This window comes from Perna viridis, chromosome 7 (genome assembly GCF_037379345.1).
Source record: "Perna viridis isolate PV_CMFRI_1.1 ecotype Kerala chromosome 7, ASM3737934v1, whole genome shotgun sequence".
Taxonomy (NCBI): domain Eukaryota; kingdom Metazoa; phylum Mollusca; class Bivalvia; order Mytilida; family Mytilidae; genus Perna; species Perna viridis.
In genome coordinates this window covers 47649806-47671050 of record NC_142451.1, presented here as the reverse complement: position 1 = coordinate 47671050, position 21245 = coordinate 47649806, and the positions used below count along the sequence as shown (strand labels likewise).

Genomic DNA, 21245 nt, shown 5'->3' with positions numbered 1-21245 from the left:
CAATGTCAGACGGTATCAATGGAAAATGCAATGAATTTGTAAGAGGTTGGAGTAAAGAGGGATGGTATTTTCAGTCTCTATGTAATAGGAGAAACTCTTTTTTTATCTCTCAAATTGCATTTCTCCAATAATCTGTAGTCAAGATAAAAGAAGTGTAAAAACTGAGAATATACCTAGTTAATATATAAAACACAAACAGAACACAAGTTTGCTCTTTAATTACAAAAATAACGCAAAACAACATAAAAAAGTAGAATAAATAAATATCACTTTTTGTAATTATAAATGTTGTTATAGAACAATTACAAAATTTCATTTATCATTTCTATGAAAGTTAAGTGAGAGCCAGAAAATCAATCGAGTGAAGATGTCCAATAATGTTTAATGCTAATATGTCAATACCTTGTTGGTGATTTTGCAGTGATATGTGTGTCCTTAGTTTCTTGTGATACTTTCAGACAGTGAGAATAGTGAAAGAATTCACACAAAATAGCAATAATTAATAGTAGTTTTAAGCTAACAAAGCCCATTAAAAAGACCAGCCATGGGGTGTTAATATCAAAGATATGTTTACTACATTAGTATACTAAGGAATTATCATGTGAATTTAATATAATGACTTTGTTTTTTTGTGTTCTGAACAATTCTAATTTTTGAGACATAATGAAATCTTCAACTTTGCTGGAAGTCTCAAAATGTGAGTTTTTTCTAATAATTTCACTGTCATTTTTTTTTTATTTTTTGCAAACAATTTCTCAAACCAGTGATTTAGCCATGATTGTAGTAAAAGAAAAAAAAGGTGGTTCAAAAACAAAACACCAGTAATGATTAATTAAAATTAATATAAAACACAAACTGGTTTTCTTAACAATGAATAAATTCAATACATGTTAAACCTGTGTGAACCAAACATCTGTGTAAACTACCAGTTTTCTAAAAAATTAATACAATGACCTAATGCTGAGACTAAAAGAACATTTTTTTCTCCAATACGAGGTTTCCATAATGTCAGAACAGAAATTTCACAGGCTTTTACAGGATTTTTCAAGACCAATTTTTTAACTGTTTTCCAGGATAGGTATTGACATCAAAAGTTTAGTTTAAAACCGAATTTTCTCTACAACCAAGTAAAAATACATGTAAAAAGAATCAAACTTTTAGACATTAGAAATTCCAGACTTCTTTTCAGGATTTTTATAAAATTATGTAAAATTCAGTCAATTCTATGTCCTTGAAGTCCAAAAAGAATTTCTAGAAATTCTTTAATTTTCAAGGAGGAAACCCTGTAAATATTATAATCTATAAATACTACAAGTACCAGTACATGTATTTCAACTTGAACTTTGGCACAGATGCATAATTGAGGTAATACATACATGTACACTCATTTTTGTGTAATTTCTCAGTGAGATAATGAAGCCAGAAAGAATGAATTACTAACTTGTATAAAGCTGACCTAATTACACAGTAGACCAAAAGTATTATTATTTATTTCAAAACAATCTAGACATGAAAATAAATCTGTGTATAATTCAATTGCTGAATAAAGTCGTGAAGGAAACCCAGGAAATGGGAGATCTGATTAATAACTGTTTAAGAAAGTAAATTCTATTAGTGGAGTGTCTATCAAGAATATTCTATCAGTGGAGTGTCTATCTATCACTTCATCAAAGTATCATCCTGTTGTCTTAAAACCTTAGTGAGGAAAACACTTCAGGATATTTCTCGAAAAATCCCTAAAAATAAAATAAAATAATTGCACTTGTAATATATACTAATGACAATGCATCACAAGAAATACAAAAAGAATGTTCTAGATTAAACTGAAAGGCACTTTACATAAACCTGTACAGGTTAAGGCTGGCTGTACAACTATTAAAAGACCCAATGAAAGTGTATGGGTCATGAGTGTTGAAAGAAAATGTCCTTCAATTCACTTCTACCTGTTTTTTTTCTGTAATAGCTCTGAGATGAATTATTATAGTCTAAGGAGGAAACAGCATTTAACAATGGAAGACCCAGGCAGTGGGTGGCACATGTCATTTCAAATTACAAACTTGTGCATTCTAAAATATGGATCACTGAAATGGTTACTTTAAGAATGAAATAAAAAACAAGGCACTCACTACAAAATATAAAATAAAGAGAAATTATTCTTTGATCTGTTAAAATTTTGACGATTTGTTAGGGAACATGAAATCTGACATCCACTTTTGATACAGGAAAATCCTGATTCCTACTGACATCTTAATATCTTAAACATTACAACGAAACAAAATATTTGGTGGGATAAATTTTCCCTGTGTGACTCATATCATAGGATCTGCCTGGTTCTAGCAATTAAAATTTAACAGTTTGACCAGGAAAACAGAAAGTTTATCACAGCAGAAACCAGTTTATTCTCGCTTTTTTTAGGTCAAAGTTCATCAATTATCTCCCTTGATAATAGTTTGTTTTCCAATATACTGTGACACCTTATTTGGTCGCACATAATTTTTTCTTAGTAACAGGGATGATTTTACAAGGTCTACAAACAAAGTGGATGTTGGCAAAATCAGAAGTAAATAATCAGTAAAAAAAGAATTATAACAGTAAAATCCAGATTTGAAGTAGCAGAATTCTGATAAAGAGCAGAAAAAAAATAATTCCTGTAATACGAAATCATGCTATATTATGTAACAATAAAAGTCTCCCTCAAGAACGTAAGTTAATGCAACATGATGTGGTTTCCATCACTTGCCTTATAAGACAAATAGTCTTTAAGGTACTGGATATGTTATACATTTATTTGATAAAACAAATGCCAAGTTTTGGAGCACAAATGTCACCCGTAGGAATGCTACAAATAATGACCAAAATACATGACTGTTCCAAAAGCTTACCTTATAAAGACAAATAGACTGTGAAATACTTGAAGTACAACACATTTCTCTGATAGAATGCATGCTGAGTTGTGGGGCACCAATGTCTACCGTTGGGATGCCTAACTTAGCTGACATTATGGGACCTATTGTAGAACCACATGGAGAATCATTCTTGACAACAAAGTCCTGAAAAGAAACAAACAGCTAGTTAACAACTTACTTCTAACATTTACATGTAAGTCTTATATAATGGAAGCATTCCTTGAAATCCAATATGGTGTTAGATTATAAACCATATAACAGTTCAGATAATATTCAACAAGCTTTCAAATACCTGTTATCCCTCCCAAATTAGGGGAGACTCCCACAAAATCAGTGAAAATTTAGAATCTCCCATATAGAAATGTAAGGTTTGTGGGAGATTTTTAATTTAAATTACTACATTTTCTTTGAAAAATTTGCTTTTACGTAAAAATCTCTAACATGAGCTGTTCCAAAGAATAACAGGTACGTTTTCAAATTTACCAAAATTCTGGTCATATGCAACATTGATTTATTTATTTCAAACAATTAATCTATACACCAGGGAAATATTTATCATTACAAGTATCAGTTTAGTAACGAATTCTTACCTGAAGTGGACAGTCACATTTTAGAGCTATTTCCCTGAGAATTGTCGTTGTTACAGCTGTTGTAGCATATCTCTGGTTTGCATTGAATTTCAGCACAATACCCTGAAAAAAAATTCCAAGAGTTCAGCAAGTATCAATTTACTGGGTATGATGTCTCCCATCAACTAAACAAAACTAAAGGGATATAACTCTGTCATAAAAAAAAAATTCTAAATTCTAAAATTGAAGTTACTCAGACTTTTCCAGCAATATTTAAAACAACTTAAGTAAATGTCTTTGTAAGAATCATGCAAAGGCTGAAAAATGTGATACACTCCAAAAAAGGCTACATATTTTTATTTTTGTAATTAAGTTGTTTTATGGGTTTATAGTATGAAATGTGTAATAATTTGCAAATCTGCCTGCTCTTAGGAGATAATCAACATTGAAAATCCAATAGATTCTATTGTATTTGAGAGTCATTTTCAGAGTTCCTCCCTTAATTTTGAATTCTACAGTGCATTTATACAATTTTTATCTCCTATGAGCACGGGTTATACGAAAAACCAAATGTTAATTTCTGTTTACTGAAGCATTTTAAACAAAATATCAAAAATAAAAATATGTAGGCTTTCCAACCATGTATCACATTTTGCATAATTCTTAGCTGGAATGCTACTTAAAAAAATCCAGGAAACTGACTATTTCATAAACAAAAGAGAAGTCAAAGGGCCATAAATCTGTCAAATATTATTAAATCAAACTAAGAATCAAACAGAATCAGTCTCTAACTATAAACCATTTCATTACCTCAAACTAAATCTACACTAACTATAAACCATTTCATTACCTCAAACTAAATCTACACTAACTATAAACCATTTCATTACCTCAAACTAAATCTACACTAACTATAAACCATTTCATTACCTCAAACTAAATCTAAACTAACTATAAACCATTTCATTACCTCAAACCATTTTCAAATGCAAATCTACACTTACTAAAAAACCATGAAATTTTCCCATCATGTAATCAAGGGAACCAAGGTTATAGCGGTAATCAAAAGAATGTAATCCAGGGACAAAGACCAGACATTGAAAACAGACATACACAACAAAGAACAGGACATAAAGTAACTAAAATTATACATACAAAGTAACAAAAGTAAATGAGCAACTCAGACTCCACTAAAAACTGGGAGCAAGGACCAGGTGCACCGGTAGGGTAAGTGTCCCCTGCTTTTCTAGAAACATAAAAGTCAAGTCTGGGGTAGACAAACGAGGTAAGGAAAATTTGATTGGAAACAAGGGGATTTACTGACCTTGAACATTGAGATTTACTGACCTTGGACAAGGGGATTTATTGACTATGAACATTAAGATGTTCTGACCTTGAACACTGAGATTTACTGACCTTGGACCAGAGAATTTACTGACTATATACACTAAGATGTTCTGATCTTGAACATTGAAATTTACTGACCTTGGACAAGGGGATTTACTGACTATGAACATTAAGATGTTCTGACCTTGAACATTGAGATTTACTGACCTTGAACTTGAGATATACTGACCTTGTGTAGGGCAGGTTGGTGATTTGTCTCATGTTTGTCTCTACAAGAAGACACAATCATAGAATAAATTTTATTCTAAATCTTACTCTTGTGCAATAAAGTTAATAAAATTCCTAAGTTTGAATATTCAAGCTATTCTTTATTATTGAAAATAATGGTAGATCTAAAAATTATCTTAAAAAAAATAAGCAAAACAAAAACTGCACAAATATATACATAAGGTAGCGACAAAATAATTCCTGATAACATATCTGAAAAATAATCTTAAAGGGAACATAAATTGTGGTATCTCCTTGCCATTTAAAAAAAAACACCAATAGTACAGAACTAACCATGCAAAATGAAACATCTACTATCAAAATACAAACTTATGAATAATTTGGATGGATTGCATGGGCCTGATCGGCACTTATCATATAAGATTTAGAGATGGCTTCCTCAAAAGCAGTGGAACTACCAACAACGGAGAGGCGGCGAAGGATCAATTCCTGTAGTGTGGAGGCTGCACCCTGTGCACTCTCAGATCCTATCTTATGAAGAAAATATGAATATTAAATGTCGTGACCAAAGATTTGAATACTTACGAGTAGTTAGGATGGATGGAGTGAGCCTGATCAGCACTTATCATATAGGATTTAGGGATTGCTTCTTCAAAGGCAGTGGTACTACCACCAGCACTGAGACGACGAAGAACTAGTTCCTGTAGTGTTGAAGCTGCACCCTGCGCACTTTGTGATCCCACCTGATATAAATTATAAATTATTCATCTTTGTCTTATTCATTGAACCTGTTTGTCAAAAAAATTACATTGCACAAAAAAAATACCTCACCCAGTTTTTGAAGTAAAACAAAAAATTTTCCACACAAACACAAAAAAAAACCACTTTTACTGTATGGCGATAATTACAATGTATTCATTCTTATCAATCAGATACAGTGATATATATTTAAAGGGTCAAAATAACCTAGAGCTCTGGGTATAAAAAAACCTGAAGTTGGGATTTCCTTCAGTTCATTTATACTTCCAAGCAATCTGATTGGTTAAAATTTGAGTTGGGGATGGATTTATGACTTCTCATGAAACCAGAGCAAGGTAGGTTTATTACAAAATACTGCATTTCCATATGAAAAAAGGGTTTTTTATGATGCTATGCATACAGTGGTTTCTTTCTTTATGATTTACATTTAGTAAACAAAACATTTTTTTTTATTTTGATTTTGTAAATTTAGCAAAAATGTGATTTCATTTATTGCAATTTGAAAATAAAGGTCCTGCAAAATTGATACTGAAAATTCCATAATGCAGTTTTCAATTTTTGCAAAACTAAATCAATTGTATTTTTCACAATAGGTAAAAATATAATAATTTCTGAATATATATTTTATTCACACCAGACCTACCTCTTCATTGTCAAACAAACATATCAGTCTTATATTTGGGTCATCAGCAATACCCCCAGCTTCTACCAGTGCCTGAAGTGAAAGAATGAAATACTGTCATATGCTAGCATACATGTACTTTGGCCAATTTTAGAAAAGCTTAAACAGAAGGTACTATATAAAGATTACTTTTTGTGCTACATGTATATTTGTTATCTTCAAAAATGGAGGTACATTGTACTATTTTATAGATGTTTTTTTTTTTTTATTTTCATATTTCAGAGAACTTTATAATCACACAAAAAATTAAAGACAAGTATTCCCAGAAACAAAACACTTAAGTGCTTCTCCATCTAAAAGTAAGGCAAAATGTGTATAAGGTGTGGCACATGAAGGAAAAAAAACACAGAGATCTTACTGCATTAACCAAGTATCCATATCTGATAGTCTTCAGAAATGACCAATAAAGTGTAAAATTTGCCTTTTAAAGATATTGATAAGTCAAATTTAGTTGAAATGCACTATGAAAAAATGACGGAAAAATTTTTCCACACTTTTTCCTTATATAACCAGTCAAAAAATATATATGTCACAGATGCTTTAGGATAAATTCAAATAGCTTTTCAGTTGTTTTCTAGATGTATTGAATATAGTTGAGGCAAAAAAGACCAAATTGAGAATTATGGTGCCATCCATTGCCAGATTCTTACACAGAATGGTACTTAAGTAAATAATTCCTGAAAACAGAATATAAAAACAAGTGACAACATTTTCCTGCCCTGGAAACTTTTACTTTATGCTGAGGCGATAATAACCTTCTTTATTTATAATGAAAAGAAAATTTAAGAATCCAAATCTAATAGCCACAATGGTCAAAAAGAAGGGATTTGGTGAAATACAGCCAATGCACCACAGCATTTAACCTAAATCCAAATTAATAGTTACTTTCAGAGATCACTAAAAGGTCTTCGATGGGTGTAATGTACTTTTGAGTTACCTCTGAAAGATCCAGACAACAAGTGTAATAAAATCCATGGTAACATAATGATGACAATTCTTCAAAATTAAATTTAGTACTGTGAAAGTACTTTAATTAGCAGATACCAAGTTTGTGGATTAGGAAAAACACAAGATTGTGGATTCTTGAATTCATGGTTTTGAGGTTTTTAGTATACACATCAATGAGATTCTTCTTTTCATTGGGAACCGAATTTCATGGTTTCGCCTACCCACAAACCATAAAATATTAATGACCAACTTCTTCTATGGACAGGTGCATGAAATCTGTGGTGGAGTTAAACTAGTTTTATAAGGCCTTAACCACCCCCCTTAAATATGAGGTCATAAAATGATCTAAAACAACTGAAAAACACTATCATTCATCCAATTCTCACCATGAAATACTTCAATATACACAATACAGACAAAATAAGAGATTCACTTAAAGAAGGCTCACAGTAACTGAAAGGTCATTCAAAATATATTAGAGAATGACAATACCATAAAAACTACCAGCATTAGAAATAATTTGCCACAATAATACCAGTGGACTGGATTTGGAGTAGAAATGTCAAGTATTAAATAGGCAAAATTTGATAAACAGCAAATACTCAAAAATGACTTTGTTTTTACATTTGGATTTTACTAGAGGTCAAATATCTCTATTTGCCAAAACAAGGTTCAAAGATTTGACAATAATTTGAAAATCATCCTGTACAAATAGATGTATTAAGGGCACATAATAAACCCATCAGATTTTATTTGAAAGAATGTGCTTTATCGACTAAATTTCCATGGAAAAAATGGCTGCACAACACCATTTTAAATCAAAAACCTGCAAGTGATATTTTTGTATGAAAATTTTGTGACAGTCAAAAAACTTGTTTTTAGAAGTGATAACTTGGTATAAAATCTTTTCTGTGAAAAATCTGTTACATTTATTAAAATCTGACACTTAATTACAAATAACTACTTAATTTATTGATATTTTAGGTATATGTAGTTTCTTTTAGTGATGCTATGTAAAACTAACCTTAGCAGCAGTGTAAGCGTTCAGTAGATTGTCAAGTCGTGGAGAGAAAATAAACTCATCTAATGCACCTCCGATAGCCTAGAATTAAAGAATTCAAACTAAAGACAATAATAAATAATTCTAATTTGATAGTTTTATGCTCCCTTTGAAACATTTCTTTGTCTGTGATATGGTGTATGTCAAAGATGATCATTCTAGGATTACTATGTTACTAAGCAACTAAATCTGTCAACTTATCTTTAAAAAAGATACATGTAAACCCATTATTCATACATCACTATAAAAGTTCTGTTCACAATCTTGTACGAGATGAGATACAGTAATGCTACATGGTTGTCTGATTTGTGGATAATAATAGAAAGTATAATAAAGACTTCTCATAATAAAACCAATTCAAACAAACAATGTTGTCAAAAGAGTAATCAAGGGAACCAAGGTTATAGCGGTAATCAAAAAAATGCAATCCAGGGACAAAGACTAGACATGGAAAACAGACATACACAACAAAGAACATGAAGTAACTAAAGAGTAATCAAGGGAACCAGGGTTATAGTGGTAATCAAAATAATGTAATCCAGGAACAAAGACCAGACATGGAAAACAGATATACACAACAAAGAACATGAAGTAACTAAAGAGTAATCAAGGGAACCAAGGTTATAGCGGTAATCAAAAGAATGTAATCCAGGAACAAAGACCAGACATGAAAAACAGACATACACAACAAAGAACATGAAGTAACTAAAGAGTAATCAAGGGAACCAGGGCTACAGCGGTAATCAAAAGAATGTAATCCAGTGACAAAGACCAGACATGGAAAACAGACATACACAACAAAGAACATGAAGTAACTAAAGAGTAATCAAGGGAACCAGGGCTATAGCTGTAATCAAAAGAATGTAATCCAGGGACAAAGACCAGACATGGAAAACAGACATACACAACAAAGAACATGAAGTAACTAAAGAGTAATCAAGGGAACCAGGGTTATAGCAGTAATCAAAAGAATGTAATCCAGGGACAAAGACCAGACATGGAAAACAGACATACACAACAAAGATCATGAAGTAACTAAAGAGTAATCAAGGGAACCAGGGTTATAGCGGTAATCAAAAGAATGTTATCCACTGACAAAGACCAGACATGGAAAACAGACATACACAACAAAGAACATGAAGTAACTAAAGAGTAATCAAGGGAAGCAAGGTTATAGCGGTAATCAAAAGAATGTAATCCAGGAAGAAAGACCAGACATGGAAAACAGACATACACAACAAAGAACATAAAGTAACTAAAGAGTAATCAAGGAAACCAGGGTTATAGCGGTAATCAAAAGAATGTAATCCAGGGACAAAGACCAGACATGGGAAACAGACATACACAACAAACAGGGATTTAGCCAGGATTTTCAACCCATTAGTCACTTTTGCGTAGGACTAAATCTCAATACTGTTTTTTCTTTTTGCATCGCAAATTTATCAGCATGCATGTATATACATATACTTATAACAACTAAATTATAAATAATGACATGTTTATTTCTATTTCAGCACTGATAATCAAAAGAATGTAATCCAGGAACAAAGACCAGACATGGAAAACAGACATACACAACAAAGAACATGAAGTAACTAAAGAGTAATCAAGGAAACCAGGGTTATAGCGGTAATCAAAAGAATGTAATCCAGGGACAAAGACCAGACATGGGAAACAGACATACACAACAAACAGGGATTTAGCCAGGATTTTCAACCCATTAATCACTTTTGCGCAAGACTAAATCTCAATACTGTTTTTTCTTTTCGTGTCGCAAATTTATCAGCATGCATGTATATACATATACTTATAACAACTATATTATAAATAATAACATGTTTATTTCTATTTCAGCACTGGTATATAAATAACAGATAATTCATATTAATAAAAAATATATAACAACGTACAGTTTCTACATTAGCAACTATTCATGAATAAAAAATGCAAAAAAATATTTTGTTACTGTGTCATACATATCGTGTGTAAAAATCTAAAAATTATATACATCAGCTAGTATTGTTGGCATGTGTCTAAGAATGTAAAGCACTGTTTACTTGATCAGTAATGCATAAACCTCCTGTCCTTAGCCATGCACCACAAAGTGAAAGCCCTCTTAAAATTAAAGGAACCCATATCTGACTCGTGTGTTTTATTGGCTGAAGTCACTCCTTGCTCAAATTCTGGCTTCATGGATTTGGTCTGGACTGCCCGTTTATGATCAGCAGTGTTGATGTGCTTCTGTATATTATCTTTTAGGAATGCATTGCTTCCGATAGAAAATGTATTGGTAAGTCCAGCATCTTGGCAGTCACGGCAGTACATTGCCCCATCTTTGTAGTATATGCATGGAAATATCTTCGACCACTCTGGTTTAAATTTTGACTTAATAGTCGATCACTGCAACTCTTTGTAGTAGTTGACTTATTTTTAGACTTTTGACCTTTAGGTACGTTGTCATGTGACGAAGAACTAAAACAGTTCGTAATGGCGGACATAGTTGCGATTCGAACTGTGATTGAAAAATCCAAACATCTTTCCATTTTAAATACATACGATGACACTTTGAGTACTTTGAGAACGTGTCACAGTGCTCAACAAACAAATCATTACTGTTAATTAATTAGTTTGTCGGGATAATTAGCCTCAACCAGGTGATCAAGCAAGGTGTGATCAAAGGTGATGCAATCAAAACATTGGTCATGATTGTATATGGTAAAACCCTAATTGGCTTGGGAAAGGTAACAAGTTGTCAATTATGGAGTCATGGGAACATCAGAGGCTTTTTTACCGATATTTTTTTGGGGGGGAGAGAAATATCAAGTGACAAATCGTGCATGAGAAAAATTCGCCACTTTCGAAAATCATTCGTCAATGGCGAAAATGGCGAGCGCTAGCTAAATCACTGACAAAGAACATAAAGTAACTAAAATCATACATACAAAGTAACAAAAGTAAATGAGCAACTCGGACTCCACTAAAAACTAGGAGCATGGACCAGGTGCACCGGTAGGGTAAGCGTCCTCTGCTTTTCTAGAAAAATCTAATACACATTTGTGACATGTAATCAGAATTTTGTTTTTTAAATAATAATGACAAGTATGAACAAATAAACATTGTAGAATATGGATTCAAATGATAATACTGTATTTGTTTAAAGGTCCACTGTCCTCAGTGCTAATGACTGATGTAAAAAGGAACCAGTATTGTGTACTTATTGAAGAGTTGATGGAGTCTAAATATATTTAATTTTTTCTTTATCATCCACACGTTCAAAAATTTAATGAAGCTTTTTTTATTTCAATTTTCTATGTTTCTTGTTTCTACATTCTTAGTACAATACAATAGAAAATGTTTTTCATTTTTATTAAAACTACATAATATGACAGGAAAAGACCTTGTAGAAGGTAATATACATGTATATTTAGATCAGTTTAGCAAGTTACCTAGTATATATATATTGTATTGTCCAACAATCTAAAGTAACCTCAAATTTATACATACAGCAGGCTGGGTATCTGCTAAACAGAGTTCAAAGTCCATCATCTGTTCAGGTGAAATCTTCAGTTCTTCACAGATCAGCTTCACCAAGGCAGGTTGGTGTTTATCACACTGGAATCAAAGAAGGAAATACCACAATGACAGTTCAAAGGTCATAAAATAGAACATTAATACAGTGCATAATGAGTTGATAATGGATGTTATGAAGTTGAGACAGAAAATGTCACCAGTATCACAACCCTGACATATGAGATGTCAGCAATATGTAATAGGACACAATGCGTGATGAGCAAATATTATAAGGCAAGATGTGAGCAACCCTGATACCCTGATAGGGCAAGATGTGAGTGACCCTGATAGGACAAGATGTGAGCAACACTGATAGGGCAAGATGTGACTAACTCTGATATGGCAAGATGTGACCAACCTGGATAGAGTAAACAAGTGACATCCATTTAGGCTTGGATCATATGATTTTCACATTAACTTTGACTCAAAATATATTTGCTTATTAAACATATTTTTCCTGTGTACTTTACCTGTCTTTGACCATCTTTTTTGTTCTCTTCTAAACTGTAGCCTTGTAACTCCATTTGTACTGCTGTGGCTAACACTGGACACCTACAGTTTAAAACACCTTTAAATGTTAAATCAAAATTCAGGACCTTTTAATAAAAATGAGGACTTCCTTCCTTTTTGGAAGAAGGTATAATAATTACTGACCTACTTAAACAAGCAACTCGTAGCCATATGTCACCTGCCTCTGCAAAAAGAAAAGTTGAAGTGCAAAAGTCCAATTCAACAACAAATGGTAACTAACAATCCTACAAAATTTGCAGCAGTTTCCAAGAAGTTTCATCCACTAGTGAATACATACTTGCACAGTGGACTCTTATTTAGGACCAAACTTTACCTAAAAGACTATGAATGATCCATGAAGTATAAATTGTTATGTTCAGGTTCTTGAGAACAAACTTACACATTGGACTCTTTGTTAGGACCAAACTTCTCATTGGTGTCTCTCATAAGATGAATGGCAATGTTAGGTACTCTGAGGATTGGCTTCTGTATATGGACTAACTTATTTTCAATGTTACCATTGTTCTACAAAAAATGTAATTAATCAATGGATAATGAGCATAACTATTTCATTCAAAATTGAATTAAAAATAAAGTGAATGTTAATTCAAATGACCATTAATAAGAATCATAATTTGCTTTTGATTGGTGATGTATATGCATTGAAAAATACATGTAAAAGATAGTATCTTTGAAACAAAATGATATGATCAGAATCCCAGGAATTTTCTTGTACTCCTTCAGTTTACTCCTCTTCATCCAAAAAAATAAACAGCCCCATAACTCAATATGGCTGCAATAAAAATGAATAGGCCCATATGTCCTAATTTCATATCAAAGCATACCTTAACTAGAACTCGTCCTCCAACTGTCAGATCTCTATCAAACCAGGTGTGCCAAATACCTCCTCCATAACATTCTACACCAACCATAGCATATCCACTCTTGTTTGTCTTAGATTTTGGCTTCACCTACAAAACATGTAATACAAATATCAAGGATGTGAATTAATTCAAACCAGCAAAGCTGGTGATAACATAACAAGAGGCTACCAGGAGCCTGGATCGCTCACCTGGTAATTTTTTATCTTTCAAGGGCAATTACTCTAACAAGAAGCTGTCCGATAATTTAGACTCAAGGAACACTTTGGTAGGACTTATCATAAGGATCATTTCCTCAATTGACCCTTCATTCTATCTATTATAGTTTTCAAGATATTGGCTGAAAACTGCTATAAACAAAATTTTGTGCTTTACAGAGACAATAACTCTAACAAGCAGTCGTTCAACAAATTTGATCCCCGCAAACTTTCATAGGTCGTATCTTAAGGATCATTTCAGCAATTGAAAGTATCATTCTATCTATCATAGCTTTCAAGATGTTGGCTGAAAACTGTAAAAAAAAAAAAAAACCACTTTTCACCTTTCAAGGGCAATAATTCTTACAAGGAGTCGTCTGACAACTTTAATCCTTGGAGACTTTTGTAAGCCTTATAATAAGGATTATTTCAGCAATAAAAAAGAATTGGGCTAAAACTAAAGGTTTTGGAGATGTATATGCGAAAAACTACTGTCTGACCCCTATGTTCTATATTTAATAATGGTGGCCATGTTTTTTGAAAAATCAAAAATCCCTACAACAGTTCTATGCAGGATATCCCAAGGAACATTCACACCAACATCGGCTCCAATTGGTTAAGCAATGTCAGAGAAGAAGAGCTTTGAAAAATTGTTGACGACAACAGACTACGATGACAGATGCAAAGTGATGGCCATGTCAGCTAAAAATAAGAAAATGGTAATCTTGTTAAGCATTAAAAACTATTTCTGACTGATGAAAATATCAAATTTTCTTACATATTTCGTTATTAGGACTGTTAACAGAACATTTAAGAAAATAAAAATTTGATAAGAGTATGATATTTAATGGTTTTATGAATTACCCAATACTGAACCTTTTTCACTGTGTGAATTCTCTCATAGACTTACCTTCAAACATGGACTGTCTGTGTGAGCTCTCCCATAGACTTACCTTCAAACATGGTCTGTCTGTGTGAATTCTCTCATAGACAAACCTTCAAATATGGACTGTCTGTGTGAGCTCTCCCATAGACTTACCTTTAAACATGGACTGTCTGTGTGAGCTCTCCCATAGACTTACCTTTAAACATGGACTGTCTGTGTGAGCTCCAACTATACTGAATCCATTTCCAGGTTTGTAGTTCCCTCCCACATTGAAGGCAATTATTGTGGACTGATTTCTTGTCAAAAAGTACTAAAAAGTAAATCAAGAATTAAATATATAATTTCAAATTAAAGTGAATAGATACTAAGCAACCATTGTTTTTCTTGTAAGAAATTAATCCTCACAAAGCTTTGACCGTATATATAAACAGTTTGTGGCTGTTTTTCAATTTTGGGGTTATGGCAATTTTATTTTAAGCTTAGGAAAGGACAATTTATTTTCGTCTGCAAGCAGAGTGATTGTGTATTTAAAATGAGACTTACTCATGTAGAGTGTAATCCAAAATAAGGACTTAGGAGCTAAATAAGAGGTCATGAGTTATGGTGGCCACAAAAAGTTACAATTTCTTTAGGGGAAGGACTTATTTCTTAGCTTCTCACCAAAGCAGAATTGATCCATAGTGTTTTGCTTCACCTAGAATCTACAGAAAAATGATGTCTCTCACCACATTCACCATCTTAACCCCTTACAATAACCACTTTCTGTTTAAGGCCAGTCTATGGCAAAAAAAAAAAAATGCAAAAAATCCTCATTTTTCCACATGAGTCACCCTACTGACTGTAATAAATCTTTTTTGGCATAAATGGCCTTCAAAAGGAAAAATTCACATTGGATCATGTCTTACCCGCAGTGAGCCCAACATCCAGCAAAAAAGGCAAAAAACTGCCAAAATTGCCAATTTTTTGGATGACAGATAAATTTTTCGACACTAGAAAATTAGCAATTTTATTTCCTTGGTAAATACACAATTTTGATTCTCCTTCGCTTCTGTTTCTTTGGCTAAAAAAGGAGTAAAAACAAAACAAGCATAGGCACGTCCAAAAGGGGCCTTGGCAAATAAGTTTATCAAGGATCTTTTAGTGGACATCATGGTGGTCCCTCCCCCCTACATGATATCAGGTGATACTCTGGATTCACCACTAAAAAGGTTAAGCACACACATCGATGGTGACTTCTTAGAAGGAGTTATATTAGTATCAGTATAGAAATTCATGTATGTTCATATAATGCAGTGATATAAAAATATTAGATTATATTTTTTCAACGAGAGGAAGTTTCTCATGCTGATCTCATTGAGCGGCTTTGCCGCAAGACAAGATGAGCATGAGAAACTCCCACGAGTTGAAAAAATATTTAATAATCTGTTTATCGCTGTTTTGCTGAATTGTAAGGTTTTAGTTTTCTTTTATTTTCAGTTTTCTTGACCTAAATAAGTAACTTTTATAAGCTCTGCCAAATTTCCTTTCGGGACTATTTTTCAGTGATGTGCTAAGTAACGTCACGTATGTTGTGATACACATTTTTTTTTTAAAAATCAGTTAACTATGATGGACACGTCATTTGTATGCCACAAATAAGCCATTATTTCATATGCAGTAAACAAACAGACGGTTATTTGGGTCATCAAATATTCCTACGCTGTTGCTTGTATGTCACTCGGGGACATAGAAACTAGCGATAATTTTCATTCTCACTCGACTGGCATGAGATTGAAAATGATCGTATAGCAAGATCAAAGGGATATTAAACAAAATAGCAATAAATAACTTTATTTCAAGTTGCATTCAGAACAGATTTTATTTTATTTTACTGTGCAAGTACTAATATTTGTCACAATTGTGGGTATCCATTTTTGTAGTTCAGCTGAAAAACACAAGTTTGTGGATTCTAGAATTCGTGGTTTTGATGACTCTGTCATACAATTTAAAGTAAATAATCCATTTTGTTGGGAATCAAATTTTGTGTTTTACATTACCTACAAAATCCACGAAAATTGGTACCCCACAAACAATAGTACATTCAAAGTAGTTAAAACTTTACCTTGTCTAAGGGCTTGATGGACCAGGTGTCAACTTCCTTCAGTTCCTTGTAGCCAGCTGCTATCAGTATTTTCTTCACTTCATCAACAGCTACCAGAAATTTTATTTATAAAAAGCTTTTATATTTATTGATATAGTTTTATTAAACACTTGTAAATTAAATACACAGGAAAGTTTTTTTTGTTGCAGTGGATATTATCTGTTTATTGTTCAATAATTACTAATGATAATACTTTATTTCAAGAGGGTTACACAGTTAGTTTAAAACTAATCTTCCCTGAGGCCCTCACACAAATACAAGAATAGAAGGTTAATTTCAATGCCACAAAATGAGTACTAGTAAATAATACATAAGAGCATGCCAACAAAGTTATCAATTTACATTAAAGTACATGTAAATACAGTTGGATTAATCTTTTGCCTGTTGTTCCATTAGGAAGGCTTTTAATTTCTGCTTAAAAAGACTTCTCATTTCATGTGGGAGGGTATTCAAAGGAGATGGGCCAGAGTAAACAGAAGTATGTCTGAATAGTTCTGTCTTAGGTTTAGGAATAAAAAGAGCATTGTTTATGGCAGTTCTTGAATGGAATGGATTTACTTCAGACATTCTATTCTCAACAGTTGGCCAACTTAAAAAAATAAAGAAGGGGTTAAATGGGACACAGATTTCTGCATCAATTATAAGCCTAGCTGCCCTCTTTTGTAGTCTAAGTACACATTGTAAATTTTCTTTTGCACAATTGCCCCAAATAGAACTACAATAGTCAATTAGTGGATTAATATATCCTGAGTAAAACAGTTTCCTTTTTTCTAAGTTTACACACTTTTTAATCCTAGACAGAAGATAAAGTCTACTTGAAATTTTGGTGCATACAATGTTTACTTGTTTTGACCAGCTCAGTGTCTGATCAATTTGGACTCCTAATAATTTTTCACACTCTGAGTTCTTTAGTACTTCAGATTTTATAAGTAACTCAGGGGAACTATTTTTGATAAAATGTTTTGTTTAGTCCCAATATCCACACATTATGTTTTACTGCAATTGATAAACATTTCATTTCTACAACACGAATTTTTGCAATTCATTCAAGTTTTCCTAAACTTTTGGTTGTACATCATTAATACTTTTATCATAATAATGAATGGTTGAGTCATCAGCATAAAAATCACAGTTACAGTTTTTCTCAAGGAAGTCTATTTATAGACTTAACTTGACTTAGAGATTGTCAGCAACCAAAGTACGTAACCAAGGTAGACATTTCAACATATAACTACCAAAATAACACTCCACTGGTTATTCTCCTTGCAAAGTTTGCTTTAAGATGTAGCTCCACTGCCAATCATACTCCATGTCAAATATGTGATGTTTACTTTAAGTACGACATTGGCGTGTAATGATATTAAGGCTATTCAATATGTGTAGAACTGCAAGATTTCAATCATTATATGATATTAGCTATTTTGACGCAGAGAGCTGGACTATTTTGTCAAATTGACCCAAACATTCGCAGGGAGGAAAGCTCAATCTAGATTTGCCAATTTATTTCTCTTGATCTGACCCTTTTAATGAAGATGTTGGGAGCTTCTAATGACAGATTTTCGGACCTGCAATGTAACCTTTTTGTGTAGAAAGTATAGATTGCAATCATTATGGCGCATCCAAGGAAGGGTGCACAGGGTTGGCACCCCTCCTTTTATTGGAAAATTTCATGTGTGATTAATTTGATTCCAGGAATTAAACTTCAGTACATAAAATGCAAGCACTGTGAACATATATGTTAACTACATATTGTACATGTACATAAATAATATATGTATAAAATGGTAAACAACCATGTACATACATGTAGCAAACAAAGAAGTATTTAAAATATTAAATAAACAGAATTTAAATTATTATGATTTCAAAGCAGAGACATAAACAATGTCTATGTTTCAACGATAAGGATGAAAGGAGGTCATGTGGCATATTCATCACATTCAGTAGGTAATCTTGTACTATCAAAAAGGAGGGGTATCCCGTGAAATAAAGTAATGTCCTTAGGACGCAAGTGGACACATGAGCCATGACATTACAAATACATTTGTATATGTACATGTTCCTAAAATCCAAACTTCCACACCAACCATAGACCTTCATTGCATACCCTATATCAAGCCGATAGACCTATATCGCATACCCTATATCACACCCCTAGACCTGTATCAAATACCGTATATCACACTCCTAGACATATCTCATACTGTATATCACACCCCTAGACCTATATTGCATTCTATATCACACCCCTTGAACTATATTGCATTCTATATCACCCCTAGACCTATATTGCCTTCTGTATATTACACTCCTAGTTCTATATTGCATTCTATATCACACCCCTTGAACTATATTGCATTCTATATCACACCCCTAGACCTTTATTGCCTTCAGTATATCACACCCCTAGACTTCTATCATATACCCTAGACCAATATCGCATACCGTATATCACACCACTAAACCTATTTCAAGTACCCTATATATCACACCCACTGACATATATTACATACCTTATATCACACGCCTAGACCTATATTGCATACTGTATAGGACCTATATCACATTCTCTATATCACACCCATAGACCTATATGGCATACCCTATTTCATACTCCTAAACCCATTTCAAGTACCCTTTATTAACCAACTACCCAAAATATGTTAAAATATGTCACAAACTGACCAATTGACATGAATTCAAACCGGGCATCTTTAGGGGGCCAATATGGATGAAACCAGGACCAATATGGCATCATAACTTCCGGTCGTGTGACACCGCCATTTTGAGTTAGAATTGGATTTCATGAATTTTGATCACCAGGACTAAAAGCTGCAGAAACACAAAAAAATCTTTCATTTTTAACAAAAAGGATATTTAAGACTTATAAATGCAAATAAACCTACATTTTCTTGATAAAACACGAAAAAAACTACTGTTCTACAAATCATCTAATTGAGTTGGTTGATGAAATTGTCAATCAATATGCAATTTCATATTGGCCCTGTTATAGGTTTCGGTCAATCATATTGGCCTTGACAGACGTATTGGCCCTCGGCGATGCCTTGGGATCAATACGACCACCTTGACCAATATGACAGATCTCAAAATTATAACAGGGACAATATGAAATTACACATTTATTAACATATAATATATCACACCCACAAACATATATTGCATACCTTATATCACATGCCTAGACCTATACCGCATACTGTATATCACACCCATAGACCTATATGGCATACCCTATATCACACCTCTAGACACATATATATTACATATCATATATAACATCTTGCACAGAACACAACTGAAGTACATTTTGTATAGATAAAATATAAGAAAGAATGAACATGACATGCAAAAATTTGTTTGATATGCAGAATCAACCCTCGACCTATATCATCCTGGGGCCAGATACTGCATGTGATACAGATTTTGGCATGCACTATTCAGTATGGAATTTAAAGAAACAGTAATACCATGTACATGTGTATTACATCCATGTAAGTCACAACTGATTATCAATATGGTTCTTTTTTAGTACATTGTCAAGATATACCAGATACATTTATTTAGAATGCAGATCAAAAAGTGAGAAACAAGATTTTCATGACACAAGAAAGACACAGTTATGTTAGAAATTCTGTGGCCATGAAAGTGCATTGAAAATGTGTTGGATATCAAGGCTATCAAAAGTAGACCTTTTCTAAGAGCTGATTTTCATGGACATTCTTACATGTACAATGTACTAGGTAAGTGTTGAAGGAATACATTATTTATCCATATACTTTGTATGTACACAGGTATTTAAAATTTTCAAAACTGGTGATAGGTATACTGTTTTTATTGCTAGTGTAGAAAAGTGTAGTCATATTTCTTAGCAAAATGAGCAGTTTATATTTGTATGTCTGTGAACAAGAAATTTACTGAAAACTACAAAAATATATGTGCATGTACTCTAACTATGGTTACTGGCATATGCAGCACAGCATCAATTAAAGATTTCATACATGAAATTATGATATTTGTAATATAGTAATACATGTATCTAATTTGTTTTCTACTTTACAATTTACAATTAATTGCTCATAGATAAATCAACATTCAGGGATTGATCCAGAGATTTTGAAATGGGGGTCCAAACATCATTATAAATCAGCAGGTGGCTAAAATCATGCAAAGAAGAAGCCCTAAAGCAATATCCTTAGCAAGCTTTCAATTTCTGTATTTGGAAGGTTTTTGTTTGGTAAATGAAATGACTTTTAAACTCGTCACTTCAAACCACTTTTTATGATCTATCTTGTTATGAGGGGATGTTGTTTTAACAATGACAGGTGTAAAGTAACCTGCTCTACTCTTACTTATGTTACCTGTTATTAATAGTTATTGAAACAAAGATGTGCTCATGAAATACAGTGTACTTTTTTTTAAAGTTCTTTATATTATTTCAGATAAATTTGAATTATTTTAGAGAAAAAAATGTTTATTTTTTCTTAATTAATACAGCTGATAGAGATATTAAAAGAATAAAACCTTAAAACACTGAAATATAG

General features: G+C 32.7%; 1 protein-coding gene across 1 annotated transcript in view; it reads right to left on the bottom strand.

The window, feature by feature from the left end:
• Nucleotides 1–196: 196 nt before the first annotated feature.
• LOC148613041 (aspartyl aminopeptidase-like) overlaps nucleotides 197–21245 on the bottom strand; it is a 29303-nt gene continuing 8254 nt past the window's right edge. The window contains exons 3-15 of the mRNA XM_088595039.1: nucleotides 16645–16733; nucleotides 14740–14853; nucleotides 13425–13550; nucleotides 12980–13104; nucleotides 12540–12621; nucleotides 12004–12111; nucleotides 8464–8541; nucleotides 6453–6524; nucleotides 5636–5793; nucleotides 5052–5091; nucleotides 3497–3598; nucleotides 2883–3050; nucleotides 197–1736 (exon numbers count right to left, since the gene is read on the bottom strand). Coding sequence (XP_088451165.1) covers nucleotides 1689–1736; nucleotides 2883–3050; nucleotides 3497–3598; nucleotides 5052–5091; nucleotides 5636–5793; nucleotides 6453–6524; nucleotides 8464–8541; nucleotides 12004–12111; nucleotides 12540–12621; nucleotides 12980–13104; nucleotides 13425–13550; nucleotides 14740–14853; nucleotides 16645–16733 — 1310 coding nt within the window. The 3' untranslated portion in view covers nucleotides 197–1688. The remainder of the gene's footprint in view (nucleotides 1737–2882; nucleotides 3051–3496; nucleotides 3599–5051; nucleotides 5092–5635; nucleotides 5794–6452; nucleotides 6525–8463; nucleotides 8542–12003; nucleotides 12112–12539; nucleotides 12622–12979; nucleotides 13105–13424; nucleotides 13551–14739; nucleotides 14854–16644; nucleotides 16734–21245) is intronic.